Source organism: Danio aesculapii, chromosome 16 (assembly GCF_903798145.1).
Source record: "Danio aesculapii chromosome 16, fDanAes4.1, whole genome shotgun sequence".
In the NCBI taxonomy this organism is placed as follows: Eukaryota; Metazoa; Chordata; class Actinopteri; order Cypriniformes; family Danionidae; genus Danio; species Danio aesculapii.
In genome coordinates, this window is record NC_079450.1 from 29,438,135 (window position 1) to 29,464,375 (window position 26,241).

Consider the following 26,241-nt stretch of genomic DNA (forward strand, 5'->3'; position numbering starts at 1 on the left):
GAGAAAACTATCAAACTTAACTATTAAAGGGCAGACGCCCCCATACATCTTGTTTTGATGTTCTTCAGGGGAGATGAAGCATTAATTAGCTGGGTCAGACCCCCCTCCCCCAAACCCCCCTGTCGCACCCTGGGTACCAGTTTCTTGAAACGCTAAATTCTTTATGGTTAATACTGCCATTATTAATAACTGTATTTAAGGCAATTTAATTACAATTTGAAAAACGTATTGAAAATACTGTCTAGCATTAGGCAGAATTTAGACTATGGACTGGTTTAGATCGATGTGAATGTTAAACTGAGCTTTTACATCCAATAAAAAGGCACTAATGCAAATAATAAAACAAGCTTTTTTTTGCACTTTGTTTTTTCCCCTTAAACTGACTTTTTGTGTAAAAACTAGGCACATTAGTTGTGAAATTCTAAAGCAGTTTATCGATTTAAATCCTTTTATTGGATATTACATCATTCAATGCGACTACACATGACTTTACGGAGAGCTTACGACCTACTATGGTTTACCTTAAGAACATGTGGTGCAACTGAAATTGCTGAACAAACGGAAGAACAAATTTAATTACAAATGAGCTAGTAGTTACTAAGCACCTAGGGTGGACTTTATGTTGCAGTTTAATTACAACAATTTGAAAAACGTATTGAGAATACTGTCTAGCATTAAGCAGAGTTTTGACTACAGACTGGTACAGATCGATATGAATGTTAAACTGAGCTTTTATGCACTAATTCAAATATTAAAACAAGCTTTTTTTCCCCTTAAACTAACTTTTTGTGTCAAAACTTGTGTCAACGAAACCACATTTTTGTTTATTTCAAATCTGGCCATCAGTGTTAACGTCTTATTTTTAATCTTAATGCAAGAGTTTACAATTTGTTGTTAATTGTTAAAATATGAGTGTCTTAGAAAAAGGGGTTAACCATTAAATTTCACTTCTAAAATACAAAAAAACTTATCAGCCTGTTCAAAGAGAAATGCTAATCATCCATGTGATTCAAATGAAGCAGATGTCATATTCATGCACAGCTCTTAGCTGAACTGAACATGAGGTGACAAGAGACAAAAAAAGAAAGATCTGTTATTTTGTCAACACAACAGAAAGCCCAAGATAAAGACAGAGATGCCAGAGGAAAGTAACTCTTCTGGCACACGGTGGCAAACCTGGAATTACTGCAGCATCGGAAATACATTTAATGACAGCCAAATCCCTTCAGCGCTGCAGCTTACCTCTGGCACAGGATAGAGTAAAAAGAGAGCCAGTGTGTGAGATGCAATGAGTTTTGATTGTATATGACAAAAATAAAGAAATCAGTAAAAATGATGCGATGGTGTCTCTTGAATTAATCTGAACTCTAATTGGCTGAGTGTGACAATAAGCAGCACCAGAGGAAAAAAGACTGGGAAAAGAAGTTAGTCAATACATTAAATCACTATTTTTTTTAATTAACTTCATCTCAGCGAAGCCGATTAGGCCTCCTGAATTGCAAACTAATGCTTTTAATTGTAAAACCTTGTATTTGGTTCAAACTCTCCTTCGGGCGATATTTCATTTTTAAAAATGCAGATGCCCCTGATGATGTGTGACTTTTGTTTTTTGTCTGTGTGTGTGTGTGTGTGTGTGTGTGTGTGTGTGTGTGTGTGTGTGTGTGTGTGTGTGTGTGTGTGTGTGTGTGTCTGTCTGTTTAATCTCACCTGTGGAGTGTGCTGGGCTCTTTGTCCCCTACGTGAAACAGCTGAGGAATCATTTCCAAGATGCGCTTGGTTGGCTCCGAGATGCTGCCCCGGTACTCAGGCTGGGCGTGGCTTCGCTGAAGAACTTCCTGCTTGGCACTTTCTTTAAGTCGTTTATAGAGGGTCCGAAGGCCCTGGGCCGTTCTGGGGGGCCTCTCGCCTCCAAAACCATTATAGCGTTCTGCTATGCTGTCCCAGCACCGGTTCTTATCCACGATTACAGCGTGTTTGTTGGTGTGCTCCTCTAGAATTCTTATGTGAGGTTGGACCAGCCGCAGAAGATCCAGTTTCTCAGACAGGGTGAAGTTAGAGGAGCGAGCCTTGCCAACCATGCTGTTTGTCATGAATAAGGTAGACATCCTGCTTTTAGGCTGGTCTCAGTGCTCTAGGTTTGATCTCCTTCTCCTCTTTTCTCTGTTCACTTATGTGCGCAGGCTGCTGCACTGCTTGTCTCAGTTAAACAACACACACATGCACAAACTGGCTCTCAAGCGCACAGACGTAAGAAAAAGAATCAGGCTTAACTAGGCCAGCCTCGATTAGGCCCACGCCTACCCGGGGAGGGCTTTGCTGGAATTCCTTTTAGCTTAAGCTGACGCAGGTTCAGTAAAGCTGCTTAAGCCTGGCCTGACCTACATAACAAACCCGACTACATTAGTCTAGAAACACAGCGGAGCTCTGTTGTGCCGCTCATAGCGGCGACATGTGTTGAATTTTTTAACGGCGAACGACTTAGTGCGTGTTTTGAGCGCGTTATGTTTCAGCCGCGTGTTTTGACAGCAGAGAGCGAGTTCGCGCGCCCGCTGAAGCGCAAGAGGGAAACATTAAACTGACGCTTAACGAGCTCGCGCATTATACGCGTCTCGAAAGACAGTTTGTGTGAGAGGGAGAGAGAGAACTTCTTTTGAGACACCAGTTGCTGACAAATGCTCAACAGCTTGTAGTAAGCAGCTCTGCTTTGCCTTGAATCTGTGCGCGGCTGATCGCATCGCACATATAGCGCCTGTCAATCAAGCGAACTCAGCGCCCTGATTGGTTAGTTTCAGTTAAAGCCGAAGTTAAAGGAGGGCGACAGAGGCGCAGTTTGTTCATCTCAAGCACTCGCTGAATTCTTTTCCTTTTTCTCCACTTTTTCCCCTTCCACTGTACTGCTTAAAGCTTTTATACCAGTTACATTTCCTCTTTATTAATCAGAGTTTTGGATCACTACAATCTAGCAAATTATATAATCGTTTATAAATCAAAAGATTATTTTATTTATCAACGTGATATAATTGATGCCATTTTCAAAAGTTAATAACAATGTAATAAACGAGAGAAAGAGGCATTTAATTTGATTTTTAACAACAGAGCTGTGTTAATGATGTTGAGGGCACATGATTATCAAACATCAAAAAGAAATTATGAAAGAAATCTAAAAAAAGAAGCACCAGACTATGAGTTACACCCAAACCTTTACACTATTTATCCATACCCCACCTCACGATTTCATGCATATCACAGTGTTCTAGACTATGGAGGACCAGGAGTGCCAGTTAGAAATAAAATGAAGAATCAACTTTGCATTTTAATGATTTAATTATTAAATAGATTTTTAAATGATTTGTAAATCTATATTTTTATGGTTTGATTAACCAGCGTTTTAAAACATTAAACAAACATTAATAAAATTGTCTATTTTTACATTTAAACGTTATTTTTAAATGCATTAAATTAGTGCTATATTAAATGACATTTAAAAACACAATTGAAATAAACACATTTAAATATGTCTATTCAATTGTCCATTTATATTGTGATTCATTGTGACTTCATTTTATTTCTAACCGGCACTCCAGTTCTTCCATACTAGACACCAATATTTTAAAGAATCATAAAAAACGAATCACTGTCTGTTCATCTGTGTTCACTATCATTAAAGTTAGTGTACATTACAATCATTTTATTATTTTGCTTTTGGTATATCATAGCAAAGACTATAGAATACACAAAGCATGTCACTCGTATCTTTTTGAATGGGGAAAAGTCTAACTAAAGAGCTTAGAATGACCAAGAGGCGACACTCAATAGAACGTTCCATTGCAACAGCAGCGCCCACCAACAGCCCTGTGATTCCGCCATTTTGGAGTGAAAGCGATCGGCCGTCCACTGGATCTTATTGCTGTCGGGATGGCAAGCAGGTGCTTTGTTTTTTATTTATTTATTTATTTAAAAAGCGCATTAAAGCTAAGATACAACCTGAAAGACGACAATACAACACTTACGATCACAATTATCAGCACTTTTAATAGTTTATTTTACAGACTTATAATATGCTGTAGTTCTATTGGAATTTTCATTCCAAAATGGCCGCCGCACCACCTAGTGGCTGTTTCCCAAATCGCACTAGAGTGTCACCTCTTGGTGATTCTATGCTCTTTGCTGTAACTGTCAATATGGTGAATAAAGCCCCGCCTACTAGTACAGGAGCCAATCATCGATCACTATATGGCGAATAAAGCCCTGCTTCTAGTACAGGAGCCAATCATCAATTGTTATAGACTGATGATAGTCTGGGGGAGGGGCTTGGACCAGACGTTAGTTTCTGCAGATTTTGTCATTTGGTTGTTTAGAAATGAAACTAAAGACACAGTTGTTGTTTATTGTTATTGGTGATTCCTAATATCAAATTCAATCGTAAGCTTGGCAAGCATTTTTGGAGAATTTGATGTTTTCCTATTCAGACAGAATGCCCGAGCATACTGCCTGAGAGGCATTTCAAAGATGGCCGCCAAGTGAAATGACTTGCCTTAAAGAGACTTTGATCCTAGTCAGTTTGAACCCAGATATAGTGACAGGTGACACCAGACTTAACAAGCGGATTTAATGTTGTGTAATCAAAATAAAATACTTTTTTTATTACACTAACCAGACTGCTTAGCATTTATTGACATATATTTACTCAAAATACATCCTTTAATCATAAAAAGCACACATAAAATATGAAATGACGGTGTTGTATCTTACCAGTAGTTGTGCTGCTGGCATGAGTGTTTGGCGGTGGTGAGCGGCTGTCTTTATTTACCAATTCTTCAGGTTCAGGAAAGTCAGGCGTAGACCTGAAGTTATTTTCCTTACATTCTCCCTGAGGAACCGCAGCACCGAGGACCCTGGCTAATGCCTTACCTCCTACTGGAGCATCACTTGCAGCTGGAGCATCTCCACTACTCAAACACCTCTGGACCTGCTGGGAGAAATAACTTTTAAACCCAATCACAAATGAAGCAAAATGCATCTCTTCCAGATCATTTTTTCACCCGAATAAACAATATTCTTATCGTTACAAAAATAATTATGCACATAATAACAAACATTGCATGTCCATTTTTTAATTTGACCTTATTGAGCAGCACATTTTTCAAAGCAGGTATAGGAGGTGGTGATGGTTGTGATGGTTCTGGTTGGGGATCCAAACAAGGTGCTCCATCATTCCTCGCTGGCCCCGGTGGCATAAACCTGGGTTTCTTTGCAGCATTTCCACGGAGCTGACTCGGAGCTCCAGATCTGCGCATTCTGTCAATGAAGACACATATGCCATGAAACGAGGGCTGCAAGATATTGGAAAAATCTGATGTGATATTTTATTTTTCTGTGATAAATATTGCAATATGATTTCACAAGATAGTTTGAATAGCAGTATTTGATGGTTTTCTGGAGAGCCTATGTTATTCTTATTTATTTATTTATTATTTATTTATTGCCACATCAGCAACTTATGGCTATGTCATGGCAAGATGGATATACATAAATATATTACATATATATTTTACATAAAAACAAATTCGTATTACAATAAAAAGTTACTTAGATAAATATATAAAATATAAATAAATAAAATTCTCACAAAAATATATTCAAAGTTCAATATGATTTTTTAGTTCAATTTTTGATGAATAATTTAAGATTCTTCCTGGTGGTACCTTTTTAAAAATGTCCATCAAAGTACTCTCCTTATAAAAATTTTGTCTAATTGTATTCAAACGTCCACATTCCAACAAAATATGTTTGATAGTAAGAGCAGCCTGGCAGTAATTACATTTAGGTGGGTCCAATGTCCAATTCGACATCTAGTATAGTGAATTTGATCATGCCTGGCCTCAAAATTATAATTTGCTAAGTGTCTTTCATTTATTTTCGGGTTAATTTCATATAATTTATTATTTATGCAGTTGTCCCATTCCCTTTGCCATGTTTCGTTTATGTACAAATTAATTGTGGGTTTCAAGTCCTCAGGAGGAATTAAACATTCTGTCACTTTCAAGAAGCTAGCCCGTTTTGCTGCTTCATCTGCCAGTTCATATGACCTGGAATCCAACAGAAGATAATGTTGAACTTCTTATCTTCTAGTGTTGTCATTTTCTTTACAATCATGGAAATTATGAGGTGATCACACTTCAAAGCTTCAAGTGCTTGAAGACAGGATGTGGAATCTGTGCAGATTAAAAAGTTACTGTACTGTGTCCTTTCCATTTGTTCTAAAGCCATATTTATTGCATAAGCTTCTGCTGTGTAAATTGAACTTTTTTTTCTCTTGCTTGCAGGGTTTTCCATTGTTGTTTAATTTCACTAATGGGAGAAAAAGGGTATTTATATTTCAGATTTATAATATATTGTTGTGAAGCAGAACTGCATTCACTGCATCAGATTTATTTTTGCCAATGCTTTTGTAGTAACGATGATGTTTCCTTTGAGCTCATAAATCCAATAGTCAATCAGTGGTGTGTAGATTAGTTACTGCTATAAATGAGTGTTGTTGAGTGTACGCAATGCATAAACAACAAAGTGTAGATATGAACTATGTAAGTGAAAGATTGATTTTGTAGTGATTTTAATTGAATAGGCAGATAATTATCCGCTATTCAAGACAAAAACTTTAAATAAGTATATCTACATTATATGGAGGTCAATAATCAACAATAATGCAACATGATTTTTGTCATAAATTGCAGTCCTAAACAGTAACATGATGTTTTTTATATGTATTAATTTAAACAACAATTAGTAATTAATGGTTTAGAGTTTATAGTATTGTGATTGACTCAAGTAATTAGGGCAAAAACAACACATAGTAATTCTGAAACTGATTTTAAGATTACAAAAGACACCCCTGGAAATCGATTCAAACTGGGAATTAGAAATAAACTTTATTTCAATCTATTTAATAGAAAATTAAATTTCTGACCATCATAGACTTCAAGTACAACAGAACAAATGTTAATAAAAATAAAATATAACAAATTATTAACACAATTTTTTTTAAAGTGGTGAAGTGGTTGAATGTTATAAAAAAATACGGACGTGATAAAACAGTAGTCTATGAGAACAAAAACATTCATACATAAATAATAAACAAAGGGGGGAAATTCAATAATACATTTATAAATACATGAGAGTACACAAATCCAATCTAATTCTAAATCTTTTCCCATGACATATCCAAAACAATATTGCCTACAATAATTATCCACCAACAGTCAAACTATGTGCACACCTTTTTAACTGTGTACTAATCTGTCTGTGTCTACATGGGTGTAATGTGTGTTTTTCTTCCCGTATTTGAGCAATTCCATGCAAATATCAACCATGGCATGAAAAAAACTTGTTTTAACCAAAGTAGCGAAACCCTTTCTAGTTTTTTTGTGTAGGCTTGTATTTTACAGTACTGTAAAAATACTCAAAAATTCTAAAACTTCGACAAAGTATGTTGTATACTGTAATCTCGCTAACTTTTTTTGGTCACATTCATAACGCATGTTTTTTTCCCTCATTTAAAACATTAAAAATATTTACAGATTGATATTTTTCTGACCCCAATAACTCTGTGGTTAGTTGTTTTGAAAAACAGATGCTTCAATATAATGTATTTCTGTTTTTACTGAAAATGTCACTTCTATAATGCTGGAATTGCTCATTAATTTTCTTTTATGTATTTATTGCCAGCATTGTTAATAGTATATTGTTTTAATTTAGAGTATGTCGTTGTATTTTGCACTGTCTGGAGCTGGGTAAAGCTGGTTTTATATTCACACATTCATTCAGTGACAACTTGGACATGCTCCCTATATTGTTTAACCTTGTCTTTATTGATTACTTCGAATATTCGGTCGAAAGTCACATGTAAGTATTACTTGAAAACAACATTAGCCTTATTTATTTGACTGTGAGCAATGTTGTACTTCAATAGTCACTGACTGTTAATATGATTTGATTTCCATATTTAGCATTGGCAAAGAATACTTTCCTGAAATGATATTAAGGAGAAAGCATGAATGTGTGAATATAAAACCAGCTTTACTTTAACAGCTTTTCACTTATTATTGCATAGGTGCTGCTGCTGGTGATGTGACAGTAAAAGTGATTTGATTTGATGAACGTATACAGAAATTGAAAAAAAAAAAACCTTTTGTTGACATTTTATAATTACAGTTTGGTATGACTTTTTTGGGAAATTTTTCTTTATGAATGCTATATTTACTAATTACTCATATAGCCCTACATGATGTTAAATATTATTATTCACGTGTAATAAGCAGCCCTGGTGAACTGCAGAATCTTCAGTATCTGAGGGTTTATGATTCACTAAAAAGATCCGGTTCATAAGAGTCATGTTCATAAATTCGACAACGCGGGGTAGCTCATCTATATATATCATGAAACAGAACCAGCTCATAAATTATGTTAAGAAGGTCATACTCTTTTGGGGTGACAAGAATGTGATAACAGAGAAATAGTTTCCTTTTGGGCGAACCATCCCTTTGCGTACAGGACATTTTTAGCAAGCAAGCATCTGTTGCTGTCGTTAGCAAAACAAGCGTAAACAATGTAACGTTAAGCCGCTGCGCTAACCGATATCTTTCTCAAAACGTGTCGAATGCAATTGAATTTAATCTACTAATTGTACATGAACAACACGTTAACCGCTTACCTTTTTATCGAGTTTCCTCTCGTTTGTCAATCACTTCACCAATTTACAAAAACTCCCTCAAAAACGAGTCTCCCGCGGACGTGACGCACCTTTGCTGTGATTGGTCAAAACTCGACGTCACGTAAAGTAGGTGGAGCTGAGGAGCTTATGAAGAGCAAAAATCAACAGTACAGAGAGGAGTGTCAAAGAAACCTGACAGGAAATGTAGCCTGCAAATATTAAACATCTAATCCAGCAAAGGTAAATGAAGCAAAATAGAGGAGACGTCTGAAAAGTTTGATTCCCGTCAACCATCATTTATCAAACAGGCAAGTAGCTACACATTATAAACTTTACTTGTTTGATTATTTACATTATAACATACAAGTTTTGTGCACAGTTATTAGCTTTGAAATCAAACCATTTACTGGTTTGTGTGTATTTTATTGTATTAATCCTTGCAGTCTTTCATTAATATATTATTATATTAAAATTACTGTAAATATTGGATATTAACAAACATATTTTACTAGCAAGTAAACAAGTAGTGAATTTGTGTACATATTATACTTAACACAGTAAAGAAAATTATGTAAATGTAAAATAAGTTTTACTGGAAAAGACACTTAATGAAATAAATGATGAAGAAATAGCTTTTCAACGTTTACTTTTGCTAGTAATTTAACAAATAAAGAAATAAAATAATGAATGACCAGCAAAGTACTAAAGAAATCTTGTAATTTTTAGGGTAAAAATGTTTGTAACATTACAACACATACATGGTGCTTGAGTGTGATTTTATTGAATACTTAATAGGTGTTTTACTCAGTAACTGTGTTGGGCATGCATGCAGATGCATGTTTGCATGTGTTGTGTCAATATTTTATACAGTGCTGCATGTCTGAAAGTGAAGCTGTAATGTTGGCGTGTAGAAAATAATCCAATCAGAGTGTGGGAAAGCGTAATCCTGTCTAATCCAACCGCAGCCATGAAGAACAGAGATCATTCAGGCAGTGAGAGTGACCAGACACTGACAAACATCCTCGCATTCACAAAGATCCTGCAGCATTTCCTCAACTGCAGATCTGTAAGCAATGAAAATAAAGGTTTAACCAGAGCAGCACATCATAGAAAAACAGAAGTGTTTAGTGGTCAAGCCACAAACGGACAGCTAAGATGATCAGTTGTTTTACTGTCACGTGGCCAGGCAGGTGCAGGAACACTTGCACAGATCACCTGTTACTGAGGGGATATTATTAAAGAACGTCTGCTGGATTTCAGTGAGGGAGGGACCAACAGGCTTCTGACATATGGGTTTTACTGGTAAACATTCTACATTAAATATGTTGTATATTTTTAATCAATTTATAATTTACAATTTTAATTACTTTTTAATGTAACAGAATTATTAATGTTAAATTGTAGTTGTCAAATGAGAAAACATTTGAATGTGTGACATAAGTAATCTTACAATACTGTAGATGTAAGATACTTAGCAAATGTATTTTTATATACAAAATTATTTCTGTTTGCAGTTTTTTAATTTATTCTTACATTTATTTTAAATTGTTCTGTGTGAAATTATGAAACCTGTTTTGTTTGTATTTAAAATATACATTTAAATTTTATTTCCTAAATATTTTTAGTGTAACAAATATTATTGTTAAGTTGATTAACACAAAGTTGATTAAGTTGATGAACACAATTAATAAAAATGCTTAATAAATTTGTTGCAGATTTAACAAAGACATAACATATTAAGCTGCAAAGAAATAAAAAATCATATTTGTTAGAAGTTAAAGACCTTAATTATAACAGTGTACAAAATAATTTAAAATAAAGTATTATTAATAAAATAAAAAAGAGACTAATAAAAATATATTATTTGTTCATTTCTGTTCTAAAGTTTTAGAAATGTACCAAACATGTGTACGTAGATTTAACTGCAGGTAACTGCAACTTACAAGTAAAGAAATAATCTAGTCTAGTTATTTAGTTATTTAGTAATATTAAGTCTAGTTATTTAGTAATATTTTTAAAATAAAAATAACCGTTTATTAGTTTTGAAATATATAAATATAAAATTCTGTAAAAAAAAAAAAAAAAAAAAAAAAAAAAAAAAATATATATATATATATATATATATATATATATATATATATATATATATATATATATATATATATATATATATATATATATATAATTGCTAAACTAAAAATGTCATTGTTAAAAACATATTCAATGTGTTTTTTTTATTTGTATACAGTCCCGCTGTGCCTTTGCATTTGTGTGTGTGGGGTTGCCAGGTGCTTGAGTCTCACCTGATCACAGCATGTAAAAGGAGTTTCCCTAAGGGTTTCCCTGAGGGATTTCACCAGGTGTGTGTTGAGTTCTTGCAAATTTGTTGTTCATTAGATGGTCTAAGGACAGGTGAGAGTTTCATTGCAAAGGAGCCTTAAAATAGCATTTCAGACAACTGTACACACGTTGAAGTGTGTTTTTGTTATGTTTGGTACAAATGAAGCTGGCGATCTGACCTCCCACTCATGTTTCAGGCCAACAGCTGCCACCTGCCTGTTTCTACAGCAACACACCAGACCACCTTCAGCAACCACACCTGAGAGAAACACTGAACACACCACACACTCTGACAGGTAATCGCATTTTCGCTAATATGTGTATATGTGCTTATTAAAATGTTTTTTTTAATGTTTTTTTAGTTATGCTGCTCCGCTAACGTCTGCTGGCCTGCAGTGGCCTTAAATAGAACAGTTTATATGATTTCTTGATGTAAAATAAATACTGTTGTTAATTAGTAAACCCATTTAACACTTAAATATCGATTATATATTGTAATGTAATTTCTGTTACACTTCTATACACAGGTTGAATGTATCTAACAAAAATATCTATATTAATTTTGCTGTGAAGTGGGGTTTTTTTTGCATGAATTTCTGTTTTAAAATATTCAAATAACATTTTTTTGGTACTAAAAACAAGTAATGTGCAAAATATGAAATCTTTGTATTTTTTAAGGGGAAAAGCATAGTTTTTCAGACAACGTGTTACAAGCAGCTAGGTATTTTGAAGCTTATAAATATATTTAGATATTTGTTAAACAGCAAAATTAAAAATATATAAATTTATGCAAAATTTCTGATTTGATCTTGTTGAGTGTTATGAATCATAGTAATTCATTATTATACTTTTTATGTATAAATGCTGCATGCTTTCAGTAAGTGTTATCTTTAAGGGTCAGGTTATGGTTTCTGAATAGAATATATAACATAAAGCATTGAAACCCACTGTATGCAAACACTCAAAAAGATTTTTGTTGCTTGTTCAAACTACTTATTTTAAAATTAGTTGAATCAACACAATTGTTGAGGTGTTTTTTAGACAACTTGATTGTTTTATGTTTTAACTTTAATCGATTTTTGAGTTAGGACAACACAAAGGAATTGTGTGGAACCCAGCATTTCAGCATTTTAGCATTATTTTAGTAATATTTTCAAAAATATGTAAAACAAATCCTATTGTACAAATGTTAACAGTAAAAAGCTCAATATCAGATAGATAAAAGAAAATTGTTAAATAAAAAAATATTAAATAATAATAATGGGCAGCATAGTGACTCAGTGGGTAGCACTGTCGCCTCACAGCAAGAAGGTCGCTGGTTCAAGCCCCGGCTGTGTCAGATGGCATTTCTGTGTGGAGTTTGCATGTTTACCACCTGTTGGCGTTTCCTCCGGGTGCTCTGGTTATCCCCACAGTCCAAAAACATGCACTATAAGTGAATTGAATAAACTAAAATTGGCTATAGTGTATGTGTGGGTGTGAATGCAAGAGTATATGGGTGTTTCCCTGTGCTGGGTTGTGGCTGGAAGGGCATTCACTGCGTAAAACACATGCTGGATACATTGGCGGTTCATTCCGCTTTGGCAACCCCTGATTAATAAAGGGATTAAGCCCGAAAAGAAAATTAAATAAATAATAATACATTTATTTATAAATAATAATAAATAAAGTAATATATATTATTATAAACAGTGGCGCAGTAGGTAGCGCTGTCGCCTCACAGCAAGAAGGTCACTGGTTCGAGCCTCAGCTGGGTCAGTTGTCGTTTCTGTGTGGAGTTTACATGTTCTCCCTGCGTTCGCGTGTGTATGAGTATGAGTGTGTATGGATGTTTCCCAGAGATAGGTTGCGGCTGGAAGAGCATCCGCTGTGTAAAACATATGCTGGATAAGTTGGCGGTTCATTCCGCTGTGGCGACCCCTGATTAATAAAGGGATTAAGCCAAAAAGAAAATGAATGAATGAATATTATTATAATAAATAATAAATTAATAAAAGAAACAATTGCATGCAACTAAGAAATGGTCCCTAAATTTTTCAAAAGTCCTTGGTGATCCTCTGTTACTGAACAGTATTATTTTCTCAGGGGTGCAGTAGAAAATACGTTTGTTGACTCTATGTTTTATAGATGAAGAGTGAGATGAATTCCAGTCAATCAAAATGCATTTTCCCAGCCATTCCAGCCAGAAGTGTAAAGTATTTTATATGATGGGATGTATCTAGTTCAGTGTCCCCTAATATTTATATTTCAGGATCACAACTGAGTTGACATCTGTACTTTTTGATGATACTGTATGTCAACTATATATTCCCAAAAATCAGAGAACCCAGAATTTCAGTGTATATATGCGTGGCTTCTATAGGATGGGCTACGATCTGGAGCGTTTTGTGGGCTATGTGAATGAGGGTCTACTGTGCTGTGTGTGCCGGGATGTGTTAGAAGACCCTTTGCAGGCTCCGTGTGAGCACGCCTTCTGCAGCACCTGCATTCACGGATGGCTCATCCACCACAACAGCTGTCCTGAAGACCGTCTGCCTTTAGACATCACACACCTCCGCCCGCTCTTCAGGTATGATTAAACTGAGACAGCTTCATCATTCAGGTAATTGCTGGTTTTAAATCAAGCCTCTGTGGTGTGTTGTGTGTTCCAGATACATGAGGAATGATTTAGCGAGGCTGCAGGTCAGATGTGTGTTCAGGCCTCAGGGCTGTGAGGTCATCTGTGCTCTGGAGTCTATTCATCGGCATGAGCAACAGTGTGATTACGCTTTGCTCAACTGCACTAATACAGGTATATTTGAAGATTCATAATATGTATATTTTTGTTTAAGTGCCCTCCACTAATATTGGCACCCTTGGTTAATACGAGAAAGAAAACCTGCAAAAACTGTATTTAATGTTTAAAAGTCTGTGTGAACTGGAAGTTTTGAGACTTTTACTTGAGTTCAGTTGAAGTCAGAATTATTAGCCCCCTGAATTATTAACCCCCCTGTTTATTTTTCCCCCAATTTCTGTTTAACGGAGAGATTTGTTCAACACATTTCTAAACATAATTTCTAATAACTGATTTATTTTATATTTCATCACCTTAGAATTATAATGTTCTATCTGACATTTTTGTCAAAATTGAGTTATTCACATATTCTTATTAAATGTCATTTTATTTACATTATGTGATGTTTTTTTTTTTATTAGTTGTTTACATTTTTAGACTTTTTATTTAAAAAACAAAAACGGTTTATCTACACGTTTTTGATAACGGTTTATCTACGGAGCTCTAGCTTGGCTCTATAAGGTTCTTTCTGTGAGCCAATCAGTATTTTTAATGCACGCACGAGGACCAATCAGGATCAGCTTTCTTTGTCATTTCGCCGGACTGCTCCATTGACAGGAGGAAAGACCAGAAAGACAAAATCACTAAAAATCAGAGTCGGATAAACAATGCTGCACTATACAAATTTGAGATGTGTGTAAATGTGATGATCTAGAAGCGTTTTATGACATTGAGATGAATTGTTAAAAAAGAAACAAATATTTAAAAAAGTCTATATTAAATTTATTTAATTTTTTTTATTTATTTTTATTTGTGTATATATAGTCAGTGAAACATTTTTCATTGTTTATTAAACTCATTTGCTCGTTGTCTGTTTTCTTTTAAAGTCTTTAAATTTAATATTAAGCCTTGAAGGGCAAATACTTAATTTAATTCATGGGGCATATATTTCAATAAATATGATTCAATAATTCATATAAAGCTGATATTTCAATAAATATTACCATATTAATTACATGAAATTAACATCTGTACTGGACAAAATATTTAACACAGCCTTGTATGCTTCATTTGAACAAGAAAAAATATTTATCATAAAACATTAAACAAATGATACAGAAAGCAAAAAAAAATTACTTTCCAAAGCATCAACATATTTTTACAACACCAAATTGTATATTTTTGATTGTATTTCTTGAAAAGTATTGCTTCAATGATTGATCTGCCAGATAGAACCTTATAATTCCAAACGGAAAATAACTTTTTAGAATTAGAGAGTTCTATCTGCATTTACCATGTTTTTTTTTTTATTCCAATTTGCAAACGTAAGAGAACTTTACATTTAGAGTACATCTAGGGTCTCTGTCATGTTAACGTATGAAAGAGAGCTGTTACACACATATTGTTTGCTATTTGGAATGCAAAAACTTTCAAGCTTAATGACTCAAAATCATTTAGAACGCTGATAGAACCATATAATTCGTGACGATTTGTCAGTAAATAATATTTGACTAGATATTTTTCAAGACACTTCTATACAGCTTAAAGTGACATTTAAAGGCTTAACTAGGTTAATTAGGTTAACTGGGCAGGTTAGGGTAATTAGGCAAGTTATTGTATAACGATGGTTTGTTCTGTAGGCAATTGAAAAAATATATAGCTTAAAGGGGCTAATAATTTTGACCGTAAATTGGCTTTAAAAATGAAAAACTGCTTTTATTCTAGCCGAAATAAAATAAATAAGACTTTCTCCAGAAGAATCAGACAAACTGTAAAAATGTCCTTTCTCTGTTAAACATCATTTGAGATTTATTTAAAAAAGAAAAAAGAAATCAAAAGGGGGGAGGGGGGGGGTCTAATAATTCTGACTTCAACTGTATGTTGACGTAATTCCAACCAAAACAGATCATTAAGTAGGGGGCGGGGCTTCATTTTTGTGCATTATTCCCTCATAGCAAACTAAGGGTAATAGGGGCATGGTAAAGAATATTGTGGATGAAGCTGTCAAACTGACATCAACAGAGAAAGAGTGCCGCTCCAAACGCAGAAGCAAATGGGCAGATTTGATTGAAGATTATTAAAACAAACTTTTTTTTTCTTCAGTGGATTAACTTGGATTATTTGTTTACCTAAAGGTTAACAATGTGCTAGCAAAAATAAACATTGTAAGTATTGATTTCACATGGACTTTAACAACTTAGGGCTATATGGCTGTATAAAGTTAGTCAGTTAACTTTATTTGTCCCAGTAGGGAAATTTCATTTGCAGCATACACTTCTGACATCTGACATTTTCACATTTGGCATTTATATGAATAAATCACTTAAAAAATCATGGTAGCTCTAAATAAATAATCCAGTCTATTTAAAAGCTTAATTGCTTGAGATATAAATGATAATTTTATCCTATTTTACGCATCTGGGAATACAATATCGACAAACTGATGGTAACAACTGGAAGGTCTATGATAAAGGATGTCTCTCATCATTGACAATCATGATAGCCTTAATTAGTACTCTTTCTTTGTATATACTATGAGGCATATTTTATTCCCAACAGCTTACTGGCTGTTGTTACCACCTTTCCCAGTGACCTCTTCTGGGCCTCAGAAGCATTTCCACACCAACAAATCACACAGAATGTTGCAATACTTTTGATAAAAGCACTTTAAAACATGATCAACAAAGTGTTGTCAACGTTAAAAGACAATAGTTTCTTTAAGAAGTACACTCACTATTGAAGCTTTTTCCTTATATAGTCAGTCCATACATCCCACTTCTGTTTATTGTCCAACATCACACAAAAATATGTATAATTTGTTAATTGAATATGCTCCCCATTAATTAATGAGGGATGAGTTTTGCTTTGTGCTCTTTTTTTTTCTTACTTATAAACTTTTGCTCTAAGAGTATTTCAGAAAGTGTTTTCGTCCTAAAATTGGAGGTGATCCCATATAGTAAGCAATTTATTTTCAGATATATTTTAACATTTATTTTAAAAAATCTTTTCAAAAATACATTAATGCAATTAAAATCTCCTATAAATACAAGTTTTAAAACTATTTAAAAATAGTTTTGTTTAATTATTTTTAAGAAAATACATTAAAAAAATCAAGGAGCACTTTTTAGAATGCAATCTTTTACTTAGCCTGCATTTAAAATGTTTATTTGAATGTGGCAACATTTTTACAGCATAATATTGCTCTCTACAGAGTGTGCATTAACAAATCTCTAATAGAGACTTAAATTGAACTTAGTAACTACACTCAAAAAATGACGTTTTTTCTGTTTGTTCTAACTACTTATTTAAAATGGGCTGAAACAACAGAAATCTTGAGTTGTTTTGAGAGGGATAACCTAATTGTTTTATGTATAATCTACTTACATTTGTAAAAACTTTTTTTTTACTTAATTCCTGCATGTTGTCCAAACACAAATCAATGTGGAACCCAGCATTTTTTACAGTGTAGTAGAATATAGTTAAGACAAAAGTATTTTGTTAAATTCTTCTCTCTGTTACACTTGGGAAATATCTGAAAAAGAATGTAAATTTCACTCGAGGGCTAATCATTTTACCCTCAACTGCATATTGAGTAAAAAATCTAAAGACACTATTCTTTGCTCATATTTACAAAGGGTGGGGATATTAATGGAGAGCACAATATATGTAGTTTTTTGGCAGGGAACAGGTGGCTTATACACAACTCATTCATACATCGGTAACAATACAAAACAATGCGAAACAGCAGATGAATGAATGTGGTAGCCACAAGACAGAGATGGATCCCGTCTTTAATTATTAATGAGGGACCCCCTCCAGCAGACAATGAAGCGAAACCTTTACTTCAAGGTTAAAACCCTTGAGCTCATTATTAAAGAAGTTTGTTGCACATAATGCATATGTGTGAGTGGAACATGTCTTAATGCTGAAAATATTTGTTTATGTATATTAATATGCAGGAGACGAGTACTTGTGTTACCGTTGTGGTAGGTGTTCTGTGTGTTGTGTGAACTCTGTGTGTCTTTTTCTTTGAGTTTCTTTAAGTTCCACTTCTGAACTTTTCATGAAAATCAGCAGCATTAACAGAAGGCATTAATTATAGAGATATAAATAATTGATATAATATTTATATGGTAATTATATATAAAAAATATTGTATCAATGCTGAAAACTATTAAATGAATTCTTAAACTCTTGCTGGAAACTGTTGACACACTATTATGGTATATGTGACCATGGACCACAAAACCTGTCCATTGCTGTATGGCTTTTTAGGATAGAACAATATTTGGCAAAGAGGGTTTAAAAAAGTAAAATCTGTATTTAAATGTAAAATTGTCTCGCAATACACAATACTAATCTAAAATTCTGTTGTGATACGCCCAAAATATCTCAAAATTCTATAATCTTGAGTAAAGCGGCACAGTGGCTCAGTGGTTAGCGCTGTCGCCTCACAGCAAGAAGGTCGCTGGTTTGAGTCCCAGCTGGGCCAGTTGGCATTTCTGTGTGGAGTTTGCATGTTCTCTCCGTGTTGACGTGGATATCCTCCGGGTGCTCCGGTTTCCCCCACAGTCCAAAGACATGCTCTATAAGTAAATGAAAAAACTAAATTGACTGTAGGAATAGTTGGTGGTTCATTCCACTGTGGCAAACTCTGAAACAAAGACTAAGCCGAAGGAAAATAAAAGAATGAAGCTTGAGTAAAATAATGTATTTTTCACTATTGCCAAAAAATATTGCAACAACACTTCTTGGTTTTTTTTTAGTTCAGGTTTGTAGTCCAGGGTCATTTACATATATACATATTCATTGTTTTTTTTAAACATTGTACATTTTTCTCATAAATCATATTTTCCCTTAAATGTTTACTTTTTAGAAGAAGAAGAATAGCTGGACATAATTGAGTTATTGTCAAAAATTCACAAGCACCTTCTGGAATGTGTTGGCATACATGGCTGGACATGACTTTTTTATTTCTTATATCTTATTGATGCTCAAGTCTACCTCACTCAGATTATAAGATCTAAAAGCTGTCACTAGAGCAGTAACGTTTTAAAAAAATAACACTTTCGTAACTTATTTACCTGTAAATGGTGCATTTTAGTGTCTTAAAAATATTGGTATACCCAAAGAGTATACAGCGAGGAAAAGAAGTATTGAAAACGTCACCATTTTTCTCAGAAAACATATTTTTAAAAGTTCTGTTGACTTGAAATTTTCACCGGATGTTGGTAACAACCAAAGAAAGCCATATATGCAAAGATAACAAATCTAATTAGTTCACAAATGAAATTATGCATAATAAAAAAAAAACAGGGAAAAAGTATTGAACACACGGAGAAAGGCAGTGAAAGCCCAGACAGCAGCTGAAATCTCTCAATAGTTCTTCAGCAACCCCCTGCCCTTCATCATTGTAAATGAATATCAGCTGCTTCAGTTCAACATCTACATTAGCAGGATGATGAAGATGACACCAGGGTGGACATTTCAGCGAGACAATGATGCAAAACACAGCCAAGGAAACTCTCAAATGCTTTCAGAGAAAGAGAATCAAGCTGTAGAATGGCCCAGCCAATCACCTGACTTAAATCCAATAGAAAATACAAAATAAAGATCAGATTTGATAGACGAGACCCACAGAACGATCAAGACTTTTACACTCTGTTGAAGTCTGTGAAAAAAAATCACACCTGGGCCATGATGTGAGTTCATTTTCCTTATGAGAGGCTTCGTTAAGCTGCCATCCCCCAAAAAGCCTTTTATATAAAGTATTAAATAGGTTTCAGTAGTTCAGTACTTTCTCCTTGTGTCATTTCATTGTTATTCCACATAACTCATCTTTCAGATCTTATTGGTTTTTTATGTTTGTATTGTTTATGTTTTAACCAAAATCTGGTTCAATTCTTTGTTAAAAGCTCCTTCAGAAACATTATTCCCAGGAAAAAAACACAAATTGTTCAATACTTATTTTCCCCGCTGTATATTTGTACCAAAGTGGTACATCTAGACTATTGAAACGGCACCACCCCAATGACAGCTTTTGGGCATGTTTTATGAGAGTGCACCAATTATTCTTTCACTTTTTGTCCGATGCTTCAAAACAAAAAGAATAATCTCAATCATGTCCTCTGTGTCTGCATTTAGGCTGCCCAGTTCAGGTGTCTCGTCGCTCTCTTGAAGCTCACCTGTGTGTGTGTGAGTACAGCAGTAGAGTTTGTGCGAGCGGCTGTGGATACACAATCCTCAACACGGATGAAGCTCAGCACAACTGCGTATCGGAGCTGCGAGCTGAGCTGGACATGCTCAGGTACAAACACTTTGCTTAAGTCATATGGGCTGACTACGCAAATACTGGCATGTAAAAACAAATGTGTGTTTCTTATAGGGCAGAATTAGACTGCAAAGTCGAAGAAGTGAGGCATGAAATGGAATCACGCTTAGACTCCCAAAGACGACACATGGTGCAGAAGGAGAGTTTGCTAAGGAGTGAAGTGGATGAACTTAAGGTACAACACTGTCAACATCGGGGCCTGTGTTCACAAAACATCTCAAGACTAAAAGTAGATCATCACTTGCAGATAAATCTTATTTACAAATATATCCACATGCAAAGAAATCCTTATTAGGACTATTAAAAGTTTCACATCATAAAAACAAAACTAGAATCGATTCATATTTACGAGAATTAGATTTTCTTTGTTTCTTTGCATCTGAAAAGGCATTTTGAGATGTGCTTTTGACAGTTCAGAGCCACCGTACAAGTGAAAGGCAATATGCAAAATCACATGACCAGCACAGATCACTTTATGACAAATACATAAATTAATATAAAGACAGAATGTGGCGGATGATCAGTGTGCAAAGTCATTTAGCTATGATTATTTAACCCTGTAAATAAACTGTTTATATATATATTTATATATATATATATATATATATATATATATATATATATATATATATATATATATATATATATATATATATATATGAGCAATATCACATGAGTAGCAGTGCAATATGGCTGTATATCGGCACTGGTGGGAGTCATGTGTTGGCTCGAGGCCGCAATCAGATATTGAGTATATTCAACAGTTCGACGGCATAATGTCTAAAGTGATGACAAAACAGGTGATTTTTGCTGACATTTTAAGATTTTAAGGCTAAACGACTTGAAATGCCATCAGTCTACAGAGATTTCCAGTATTTCTCTGTTGCAATCGGGAGATCACCATAATTTACCCTGAAAAAGTCAGAGCAACGCAAACACTACCAGTTTCTGTCATATACAGTAAATACAGCAATACAAAATACAAAACAGAGAGATAGACTTAGAATGTCACTTACCTGATTTACAATGATTTGTTTAGCTGTAGTTTGAAACTTAAGCTAAGAAAATGCAGTTTTTCTCCTCTAAGGGCTTATTATGCGGTCTCTGTCGCCATCTTGTGGCAGAACATCAACCGTCACTTTCTTTGGCCTGCTCAGATAAGCAGATGGTGGCCGATGCACTGAATCCGATGCTCCGAAATTATAAATATTTAAAATAGGCACGATCCTTATAAACAAACTGCATAGCTGCAATCTAAACAACTACATTCTCGACTAAAAAAATCCTCAAAAGTACATTATGTTGTCCAACAGCAGAAATATTTGTCAAACTGTAGTGTCCTCTCTGCTTGTTGCTGTATGTGGGCGGAGTAATACACAGGAGTGAAGGGTGAAGAGGCTGTATGAGTGCTGCTATTTGCAGAATATCACAAGGCTATCAGCCAATCAGATTCAAGAACTAGACTGAACTGTTGTGTGTATTATCTCATCAACTACTAGAGTGAGTATATATATATATATATATATATATATATATATATATATATATATATATATATATATATATAAACACACTCACATGAGTGGTTGATGAGAAGAATTTAAATATGGCAGCATAATATTGTGCTCTGCAATATTTCTACAAATAAATCTCTGAGACCCTCCCCCTATCAGCCAATCGCTGTGTGCATAGTTAATAAGCATGCTGACATCATCCATAGTGACAAGCTCAACCCTGGCCTTACTCTTAGGGGTTGTTCACCCAAAAATGAAAATTTACTCACTGTTTACCTTTGTGAATTTCTTTCTTTATTTTTATTTATTTATTTTGAACAGAAAAGAGGATATTCTAAAGCAAGTAACCATTGACCTCCATAATAAAAAAACAAAATACTATGCAAATCAATGGCTGCCGGTTTTCAGCATTCCTCAAAATATCTTCTTTTGCGTTCAACCAAAAATAAAAAAAGTCAAGTAGTTTTGGGACTAGTATAGGATGAGAAAATTATTTTTGCATTTTCATTTTTAGGGGGAACTATCCCTTTAAGACCTTCCTCTCTTGCTTAGTAAAAGTTTGTCTTGGAAGCTTTGTGAAAAAGTTGTATTACATCTCTTAGTGGTCCAATAACCAGTTTTATGAATACGGGCCCAGCAATCTTTTGTGTATGTTGTAGTAGTAAATTACTGACAGGTGTGTGTTTGTGTAAAGGCTCAGCTGTCCCGGGTCATGTCAGATGTGCGTGTTCTGCTGGGAGCAGAGAGAGCGCGCAGACAAGAGCTGGAGAGGGCAGAGCTGGAGAAGGCGGAGCTTCTTGAACTTTTAAAAAAGGAGGGGCTCAGACCAACCACGCCCTCTGAAGCAGCCCCACCCCCTGCTGAAATGCAGAGAAAGCCAAGCCCACGCAGTCTGGCTCTGGACTGCATCAAAAGGAAGAACAGAGAGGTCACTGTCATCTGAGGACACGGCTTTTCATAGCAGGACAGTAAAGCCCAAAGTATACTTTCACTTTTGTGTGTGTGTGTGTTTGTTTATGTGACACGAATTTCAGCTATTGCACAGTGCATGTATAGTTCAGTTCTTTTTATTACCACATGTACTGTGTAATGCACCTGCAGTTTCAATTGTTTTGCATTAACTGGTTTGTCCACAAGATGGCAACCCTGAACTGGGCTCCTGTTCCAGTTAGATTAAATAATAACAAAGATACAAGTTACAATAGATGAGAAATCAATAGATACTCACACTGCTTGTATTTGGAGATAAAAAGATGGCCGCAACCTTTTGTTTAAACATTTTATAACCACAATTTTATTTAAAACTTTTTTTATGTAAATTTTGAGGAAAACTGATTAAGAATGAGTTTTTTTTCCAAGCATGGTAGTCAAATGTTCTGAAAACTGAAGCCAAAATGTTTTGATTGCCGCTGATGGTTGGCTGCACATATATAAACACACCTTGTCTATGTAAACACATGTCATATGAACTAAATTATTAATCAAAGAGATTTTTCACAAAGATGGCTTCTGTCATTTGGTTTCATTTTGGTAATGTGTGTTTAAGTGTTTGCTTTACTAATATGTTTGCTCTTAGTTATTGCGTTGGCTACATAAATACAGGGTGTGACATCAGGTGATCAATAGCTAGCGATTACTAATGCAGTTTTAGGGAATTATACGAGTGTGGATAGTACCCTGATTACACGGCACTTCATGAACACTATTTTGTAGGATCTGGCTCCGAATGGCATCGTCAGAGCAAAATGGTAGCAGCCATCTTTGAGACAATTTGGCTTCACTTTTCTACAGTGGACGAAAGTAGAACGTTTTTTGTAATGGTTCTCACACTGTTTACCTGCGGTGTATCCAGCAGTGCACATTCACTAACACACACACACACACAGAAAAAAACTGAAGTATACTTTGGACTTGATGATTCATTGATGGTAACAGAAAACCACCACCGGGAATTCATCATCTGAATAAAAAACCCAATTTTTGTAGCTGCACTGGATGAATCGAATAAGTGCTATAAGACTAGGTGCTAAAATTAAACCAAATTGTGAAGTAAAGAAGAAAAATTTTGAATTTAAGAGGCTTGTTTTCCCATTTGTAAGAAAAACGGATATATTCTGCTACTTTTCTTGATATTAAAACCATCTGTTTCAACAAGTTGCACTGTGGATTATTATATTATATTATATTATATTATATTATATTATCTACTCACAATAATTTAGGGATATTGTGAGAGACTCAGTGGATGTCATATATACAGTGTTTGTTTCACTTGAGACATTTTTGGGATCGGGAGGCAATTGTATTGGGGTGGTAAACACACCTCATTTTGTATTTTGCATGTAATGCTCTAATTGTGTACAGGTGTACCTTATATTGGGGCAAATACCAACAGACAACCCTTTTTAATGTGGCATCAATTTCAACATTCTGTAGGTATAAAAAGCTGGTATTGTAAGTAAGTCATTCAAAGTTCATCATTCAAATATCTGTAAACACACAACGTCAGCAGGAGGCAGTCAGATGTTGCTTGTGACCTTGGTGTTTCTCAAAGTGTCATCAGCAGACTTGAACAAGACAGAACTACTGGCAGAGTTCATGACAAACCCAAGAGTGGAGCCCCACGAGTGACAGACCGCAACGATGTCCAGTACCTAAACACCTATGCACTCAGACATTGTTATGCAACTGCAACAGTGCTGCAGGCCCATTTACGAGATGTAAGGGGTGCTAGGGTTTCCAGACAAACCATTCACAACTGACTCCACCGCTTTGACTTGAATGCGAGATGATCATTGCAGGTGCCTTCATTGACCCCAAGACACCTATGTGAACGTTTGCAATGGGCACAAGACTGTGACCTGGATAATCTACCGCCCTGTTAACTGATGAGTGTCGGGTCACCTTGCATAGAAATGATGTACGTCAGCGTTGCTGGAGAAGGCGAGGTGAGTGATACAATGAGGTCAACAGGGTTTGCTTTGGTGGAGGAGGTGCAACAGTCTGGGCAGGCATCATCAGTCAGCGCAAAACAGATTAGGTTATTGTAGATGGCTCAGTCACTGCACGTTCTTACCTCAGAGACATCATAGAACCCATCAACATCCCTCAATTCTGCCAGCACACCCCCAACTTTCTGTTCATTGATGAGAATGCTCCACCACATCATGGCAGAATTGTCACAGCTCGACTTCAAGACGTTGGAGTAACTCATATGGTGTGGCCATCAATGTCCCCTGACCTAAACCAAATAGAGCACATCTGGGACCAGTTGAAGCAGAGACAGGATGATCAGACACCACCCCCACATGACCTGGCAGAACTGCGTGTAGCACTTGTAGAAAAGTGGAATGCATTGCCTCAGAACAACATGCTGAGGCTAGTAAGGAGCATGAGACGTCGCTGTCAAGCAGTCATTGCGGCAAATGGTGGAAACAGCCACTACTGACATTGTCAATTTTTGTTATTGTACAAATTTTTGGGGTAATAGGTGTTAAACTAATGAAAATGGTGTTTTTTCTCTTACATTATTATTAATATAAAAAAAAAACTTTCACTTCATTAAAATTCTGAGCAAATTGGAAAGCAATCATGTAAATAACAATATCCCTAACTTATTGTGAGTGGTGTATTATATTATATTATATTATATTATATTATATTATATTATATTATATTATATTATATTATATTATAGAAGGAGACTCAAATGTAACCTCAGAAGAATTTAATCTTATTTAACAGTTTTAAAAATGAGAAAAAACACAAAACGTGACAATAATATACACAATATTGGCCAACTGCTGTGTCAGATCCAGCAGATCTGTGTTGTGATTGGTCCATTAGAGCCTGAAGGCTGAGTCTGAGTGTTTAGCGAGTGAATGAGCGGACGTGTCGGCCTCGTCCTCCTCCACTGCCTCCGCTGCTAAACTTGCCTTGACCGCGTCCACCGCCGCTCACCCCACCGCCTCCTCCAACACTCACTCCAGCGCTCAGCCAGGACAGGCCCGTCCCTCTGCCTCTGGTGGCTCTGTCTCGAGGAGCCAGTCTGTAAGCACCTGAGGAGTTACGACAGAGGAGTCAGTGACTGATTCAGCTGAAGAGCTATTCATATTACTTCACCATAATAATAATATTGAGGAGTAAGAATGGGCTATATGCACAGCTAGTGTTTTTCAGCTAATGATGAACCTCCAGTACAAGCTGTACAAGGCTTCAGCGTTCATTTAGTTGTTTAGTTCATTTAGTTGTTTAAGCGTAAAAATAGACGAAAGACTGTTTAAACGCAAGGCTCCATCCTTACCTGCAGGCTAGCGCAGAAATTCCATTAAAAATGCTGAGGTAAAGTTCTCTGCTGGATCATAATGTGTCCATACAAAGCATCATAATTTATGGAATAATTATTGCTAAGAGTGTCATTCTAAAACTGTGGAAATCAGATTTAAGACATGGTTAACTTATCTTACTCAAATATTGCACATGGAAAGAGTCCGTTATGGAGTTATTGATAATCTTGCTAAGTTTTACAATATATGGCAACCATTTCTTGATCACCTGGACCAATATAATGCGA

General features: G+C 35.2%; 4 protein-coding genes across 8 annotated transcripts in view; 1 reads left to right on the forward strand and 3 right to left on the reverse strand.

Moving 5' to 3' along the window:
• The window catches only part of LOC130243411 (fibrinogen silencer-binding protein), a 6,534-nt gene extending 3,673 nt beyond the window's left edge, over nucleotides 1-2,861 (reverse strand). Inside the window, exon 1 of the mRNA XM_056475577.1 lies at nucleotides 1,708-2,861. Within this exon, the coding sequence (XP_056331552.1) occupies nucleotides 1,708-2,105 (398 nt within the window). The 5' untranslated portion in view covers nucleotides 2,106-2,861. The remainder of the gene's footprint in view (nucleotides 1-1,707) is intronic.
• Nucleotides 1-5,297, reverse strand: part of rad54b (RAD54 homolog B) — a 26,500-nt gene extending 21,203 nt beyond the window's left edge. The window contains exons 1-2 of the mRNA XM_056475576.1: nucleotides 5,124-5,297; nucleotides 4,753-4,969 (exon numbers count right to left, since the gene is read on the reverse strand). Coding sequence (XP_056331551.1) covers nucleotides 4,753-4,969; nucleotides 5,124-5,297 — 391 coding nt within the window. The remainder of the gene's footprint in view (nucleotides 1-4,752; nucleotides 4,970-5,123) is intronic.
• The window catches only part of rnf41l (ring finger protein 41, like), a 39,321-nt gene extending 15,516 nt beyond the window's left edge, over nucleotides 1-23,805 (forward strand). Inside the window, exons 1-7 of one of the 2 annotated variants that reach the window (XM_056475580.1) lie at nucleotides 10,972-11,070; nucleotides 11,248-11,346; nucleotides 13,413-13,619; nucleotides 13,702-13,841; nucleotides 19,968-20,130; nucleotides 20,209-20,329; nucleotides 22,363-23,805. In XM_056475580.1, coding sequence (XP_056331555.1) covers nucleotides 13,414-13,619; nucleotides 13,702-13,841; nucleotides 19,968-20,130; nucleotides 20,209-20,329; nucleotides 22,363-22,611 — 879 coding nt within the window. In that variant the 5' untranslated portion in view covers nucleotides 10,972-11,070; nucleotides 11,248-11,346; nucleotide 13,413 and the 3' untranslated portion in view covers nucleotides 22,612-23,805. Of the gene's footprint in view, nucleotides 1-10,971; nucleotides 11,071-11,247; nucleotides 11,347-13,412; nucleotides 13,620-13,701; nucleotides 13,842-19,967; nucleotides 20,131-20,208; nucleotides 20,330-22,362 lie in introns of those variants that run through there. The other variant, XM_056475579.1, reaches the window with a different exon arrangement.
• Nucleotides 23,806-25,380: 1,575 nt separating this feature from the next.
• Nucleotides 25,381-26,241, reverse strand: part of virma (vir like m6A methyltransferase associated) — a 37,941-nt gene continuing 37,080 nt past the window's right edge. For all 4 annotated transcript variants that reach the window (XM_056474960.1, XM_056474959.1, XM_056474958.1 and 1 more), the window contains one exon: nucleotides 25,381-25,726. In XM_056474960.1, the coding sequence (XP_056330935.1) occupies nucleotides 25,539-25,726 (188 nt within the window). In that variant the 3' untranslated portion in view covers nucleotides 25,381-25,538. The remainder of the gene's footprint in view (nucleotides 25,727-26,241) is intronic.